The 6,000-nt window shown below is 28.3% G+C and overlaps 2 protein-coding genes across 2 annotated transcripts; both read right to left on the minus strand.

Moving 5' to 3' along the window:
- Positions 1-629: 629 nt before the first annotated feature.
- On the minus strand, positions 630-1,355 carry Bm851 (Uncharacterized protein; the record flags this gene model as incomplete). Its single annotated transcript, XM_001894547.2, has 3 exons — positions 630-730; positions 886-966; positions 1,265-1,355. The coding sequence occupies 3 exons, from the start codon at positions 1,353-1,355 to the stop codon at positions 630-632; spliced, it is 273 nt and encodes a 90-aa protein (XP_001894582.1).
- Positions 1,356-4,271: 2,916 nt separating this feature from the next.
- On the minus strand, positions 4,272-5,005 carry Bm9842 (Uncharacterized protein; the record flags this gene model as incomplete). Its single annotated transcript, XM_001895422.2, has 3 exons — positions 4,272-4,372; positions 4,518-4,598; positions 4,924-5,005. 3 exons carry the CDS (start codon positions 5,003-5,005, stop codon positions 4,272-4,274), a joined length of 264 nt encoding a protein of 87 aa, XP_001895457.2.
- Between the last annotated feature and the right edge of the window lie 995 nt (positions 5,006-6,000).

The following is a 6,000-nucleotide window of genomic DNA, read 5'->3' on the forward strand; positions in this document are numbered from 1 at the left end:
AATTGCTACATTATTTGAGAATAATAACTTTCGAAGCTTTGAGAAAAAAAAGTTCTTCATTGATCATTTCCTACTGATAAACATAGTATCTAAAACATTTTCTTAAAAATTAAAAATAAATAATCGAACAAATTATAACGGTTGTAGAAAAAAAATGCCGTCTTCTATACTTTGACAATGGAATCCTTTTGCTCTATTTTCTAAATTTCTCGAGTTGAATGGAAAAGGAAGAACAAAGTTTGTAAAACGTAGGAAAACAAAAAATACTTTTTGACCACTGATAATAACTGAAAATAAAAATTTGAAATGAAAATATATGAGTTCTTGTTTTCTTTTTTCTTTCATTTGTTAGAAAACAGTTCCTTTTCTTTTAAAAAGTTTTCAGGCAGTCTCTTAAAATCAATATAAAAACTGATAAGTTGAAAATCTTATCTTTTGCGACGAGGTAACAACAATATGAGCTTTTATCATTCATTATTTCTCTTATAAAATGAAAAATACGAATTCTTGTTTTTTCTTTTTCATTTGACTTCCGTCTTTCGGATTCCTTTCATTAGTACATTGAATTTTTCGATGTTAAAATGTGATTATCAACCTTTATCACTTGCATATTAACAATTCTAATAGTTTCACTTTATCAAATTAAGAGTGTTTCGCACAAACAGCAATGGTTTCTCTTCCAAAATAGACACTCTTCCATCTTCCATTCTATCACAATTCAGCAGCATTGCTACAATTATAGAAATAATTATGGAAATTCATTTCTTCCAGAACTGAATGAAACGAACAAATGAAACTAAGAAGAGTAATCAAATTCTTGAAATGATTAAGCATTCAAAATTAAAAATTCCACTTAATTAATTTATTAATTTGAAATGCACATACATTCTTCTACTTGCGTTGTTTGTATTAATAAGCCATCATCCCATAACTTGTCAACATTATAACCCGTGATAATTTCCGCGACTAAAATTGATGTCACGTTGAGATAATTTGAAATTATTGCTTTGTCACTCAATTATTTCATCAGTTTTAACTTATCACCTACAATAATACGAATCATTCCAATTTTTTTGCCTAAGCATTGAATGACAAAGTAATTCATGTTGCGCTACAAAACTAAACGTACTGGCATTCGAACTGAAGTTACTTCCACCGCCAAATGCTGTTTCAGCAAAAATTTTTGAAATATTACAAAATGCACAGAGCAAATATTTAAACCTGTGTTTCATAATAGACGTAACAAAAAAGGTGAGATTCATACCTTCGCCATTTACTCCTGCTGCTTGGTTTGCTTGGTTGGCAGCTCGGCCACAATAAATGATAAAAGCAATATATACCAACAATTTTGCCATATTAAATCAATCGTATTATAATTAATATTTCCTGAAGTTTTACTCGTAATTACTACATTATTTAAGAGCAATAAATTTTGAAGCTTTGTCGAGAAACACAATTCTTCACATATTTTAGCTTAAAAAGATATTATAATTATTGTTTATAATTAATATTTCCTAAAGTTTTATTCCTACTTACTACATTTTTTGAGAGTAATCTTTTGAAGTTTGGTCGAGAAAGATCGGCTCACCGATAAATATAATATGTAAAAGCTTTTTCTTAAAAATTGAAAATAAAGAAGAGAATGAATTAATTATATAATGGTTGGAGATGAAAAAAATAGCATCTTAAATACTTTGACAATGGAATCGTTTTGCTCTATTTTCTAACTTTCTCGAGTTGAATGGAAAAAGGAAGAACAAAATGAATAGAACGTATAACAATAAAAGCGCTTTTTGACCAACGATAACAATTTATCATTGCTAGATTTTATGATAGGAATTAACAGGATTTAACTATTCGATAGTGTGTTTTTTTTTTTCTTTCAAATGTTTTGCGATCTGAATTTTGGAAGCAAATCTGTCGATTTTTTTTTTTTTTTGAATTGAGCTATCAAATTTTAGTACTACCAAAATCTCTTAAAAGTTAATAATGTTGACTTTTTAGGAAAAGCAAATGATAGTTAGTAATAACTTAACAATGAGCAATTGCACATTTATTAACTTTTGAAACAAGTAGATGTATGTTTATATTGACATTTTAGTTTAAAAAGAATATAGCCATATCAGGTTTTTTCAATTTCAAATGAAAATTTCTCTTGACACCTAATTAATTCTATTACTTCTCTAATTAAGTATTGTTTTGATATCATTAGTATTGTTTATTTGATTTATGAAGTTGGTATTAACGTCAATTGAAACAAATGAGCAAAAAAAAAAGACTGATTCATTAAGGTACAATTTCTTGTGAAATGAATGTATACGAGTCCATGTTTCCTTTTCTTATTTTTTCATTATTTTTTTTTTTTTTAAATAGATCCTTTTTTAAGAAGTGTTTTAAGGAATCTCTTGAAATCAAAAAACTGATATATTCTACGAGGAAACAAAAATTTGAGATTTTACCACTCATTATTTGTCTTATGAACTCTAAAATATAAAAAATAAAAATGTAAATGAAAGCGAAATAATGTCCGATGAATCCATCCCAAGTAATGCTTATACATCAAACTCTTTGTTTCAGCATGTTTATATTGTAAATCCTTTATGCATTGTCCCCAATCTCATGTCTTTACTATAGATTCTTCATGTTTTGTTTCCGATAATGCTTGTAGCTCAAACTCTTTGTTTCCTAATCTTACGTTTTCTGCATACATTGTGTCTTAGTTTAAACATTAAATTACCTTTCTCTCCCTTTCTTTGTCTACATTCTGACTGTGACTATCCTAGGAACCTAATAAGGAATTCATCATCATCATCAATCCCACGTTAACAATCAATTAATTGTACATAACCATGAAGGATCTCTTCTCAACTTCTACCTTAATACAAATCCTTTTACGAAATACAGCTGCTAGGCCTTCATCCAGGCGAAACATCGTTTCGTCACTTACTGTGGATGATACGCTGTCCTAGAAAGTAATTTTTTTTTATACCCAAATTTAATGCTTTCTTTCATTACCTTAGATTGACTCACCGATAAAAGTAAATATTACCTTAGATTGACTCACCGATAATTTCATTGCTTGGGAAAAAATGAAAAATTAAGCTGATATTTCGTGAAGTTTGCAAATTATTAACCAATTAAATAGTAACTGATATGTCACAGGCCTAATTATAACAAGTCTGAGCTAAACAATTATCAAATCTTTTATCTATTGTGATCATATTATTGTGCCATTTATACAATTAAAATGTATGGAATACGTCAGAAATATCACCTTTTTTGGAAATTTGGAAATCTGCAAAATGCCATAGATCAAATTAATTAGCAATTAAATTAGTACATTCTAAATTTTTAGAAATTTACAAAGAGCAAATTGATTCAATTCTTTGATTGATCGGCAAATCAATTTGTTTTAATTTTGTATTCTGCAATATCAATGTCTTTTTGGTAGTCATAGTTGTTGTGTGTTTTTATGATTACTTTCACTTTTGCATGCTTTTCAACTTACTTTACTTTACTTACTGCACTTTTTTCCATTTAAATATATTAGAGCGAAGGCAAATAAAAGAAATCAATGCGACAGATATAAAAATGTTTCAAGTAAAGTTAGGAGATATCATACTGTTTTTTGATATTTAATTTAAATCCGAATGAATAAGTTAATATTATTATTATGTAAATTAGCAAATAGCTTTCAACAGATCTAATTCAGAATTATTACGCTTTAGTCATTGTTAAATATAGTCCTTTCTTCTTCCCAATTGTAATTTTCATTTTCTAAACATTACCAATTATAAACATAAGAATGATTTATGCCTAATGAATCAGACAGTCTTTTTAAGCATTTAATTTTTATCGAATGCAGCACTCGATTATAAGAAACGTTATAAATTTTTTTGCATGGAACAGCTGAAATTAAATTAATTTTCAAAATTTTTTGACGTTTCATACTGAAATTTTTTTTTTTTTTTTGTTTCTTGATTCTTCTTCGAGACGCTTCAAACAAAAAAGAAACTAAAAAAATCACTAAAATCCTATAAAAACAGATAAGTTCGCTTTTTCCACGAAGAAACATTTCTCCATGATATACACAAAAATTTCAGGTTTTATCATTTACTATTTCTCTTATAGAATGAAAATATACGAATTCTTGTTTTTTCTTTTCATTTGACTTCCGTCTTTCGGTTTCCTTTCATTAGTACATTGAATTTTTCGATGTTAAAATGTGATTATCAACCTTTATCACTTGCATATTATCAATTCTAATAGTTTCACTTTATCAAATTAAGAGTGTTTCGCACAAACAGCAATGGTTTCTCTTCCAAAATAGACACTGTTCCATCTTCCATTCTGTCACAATTTGGCAGCATTGCTACAATCATTAAAATAAATTCATATCTTCCAGAATTGAATAAAACCGACAAATGTAACTAAGAAGAGTAATCAAATTCCAGAAATGATTATTTATTCAAAATTAAGAAATTCCAATTAATTAAATCATTGTAAAATGCACATACATTCTTCCACTTGCGTCGTTTGTATTAAGGAGCCATCATCCCATAACTTGTCAACTTTATAATCTGTGATAATCTCCGCGCCTAAAATTGATGCCGGGGAATATTCATTAACATTGCAGAACTTTTGAGATAACTTAAAATGATTACTAACTACTATTTAATCATTTTTAACTTATCACCTACAATAATACAAATCATTCCAAGTTTTTTGCCTAAGCATTGAGTGACAAAGTAATTCATGTTGCGCTACAAAACTAAACGTACTGGCATTCGAACTGAAGTTACTTCCACCGCCAAATGCTGTTTCAGCAGAAATTTTTGGAATGTTACAGAATGCACCGAGCACATACTTAGATTTGTGTCTTACAATATACATATCTGTGACAAGAAATGGTAAGATGCATACCTCCTCCATTTCGCATCGGTGCTGGGTTAGGAGCTTGGCCACAATAAATGATGAAAGCAAGATATACCAACAACTTTGTCATATCAGACAAGTCCTATTATAATTTATAATTCCTGAAGTTTTACTCGTAATTCATTATTTAAGAGTAGTAAGTTTCGAAATCTTCACCGATAAATATAGCAGCTAAAAACATTTTCTTAAAAATTGAAAATAAAAAGGGAATGAATTATTGTAACGGTTAAAGATGAAAAAACGGCGCTTTTTGTATTCGACAATGGAATTCGTTTGCTCTATTTTTCAAATTTCTCGAGTTATATGGAAGAAGAATGAACAAAGTGAATAGAATGACAAAAACGACAAAAAGCGCCAATTTGACCAGCGACAACAATTCATCATTGTTTGTGTTTTGATCGGAATTAATAAGATTTAACTATTCGATAGTTATTTTTTTCTTTCAAATCTTTTACAATCTGAATTATGGAAGTAAATCTATTGTTTTTTTTCTTTCTGAATTGAGCTTAGGAAAATTTCTGTTAAATCGTGAGAGTTGATAGCTTTGACTTTTTGGGAATAGCAAAATTAATAACTTAACAATGAGCAATTGTACATTTATTAACTTTTGAAGCAAATAGATGTAATTTTGTGGTCAGATTTTAGCCTAAAAAGATTTCTTAAAGTTTTACTCCTAAATGTTAAAGCATTTAAGAATAATAACATTCGAGGCTTTGTCGAGAAAGATCGGCGCACAAGTTTCGATAGAAATTAACAGGATTTAACTAAGAGCACTTTCTTGAAAGTTGAAAAAAATTTGAATAACCGAACTAATTATAATGATTGGAGATGAAAAAATGGCGTCTTTTATACTTTGACAGTGAAATTTCTTTTGCTTTATTTTCTAAATTTCTCGAGTTGAATGGAAAAAGGAAGAACAAAGTTGGTAGAACGCACAAACATTACTTTTTGACCATTGATAATAATTGATTATTACTTTTTTTTAATTGTAAAAAAACTTGACAATGAAGTGGAAACTTTTTTTTTCCCTTGTTTTGTTTTTGTAAGAATTAAGAGAAAATCTTT

The sequence above is a fragment of the Brugia malayi genome (genome assembly GCF_000002995.4).
Source record: "Brugia malayi strain FR3 genome assembly, contig: Bm_v4_Chr3_scaffold_001, whole genome shotgun sequence".
Lineage (NCBI taxonomy): Eukaryota > Metazoa > Nematoda > Chromadorea > Rhabditida > Onchocercidae > Brugia > Brugia malayi.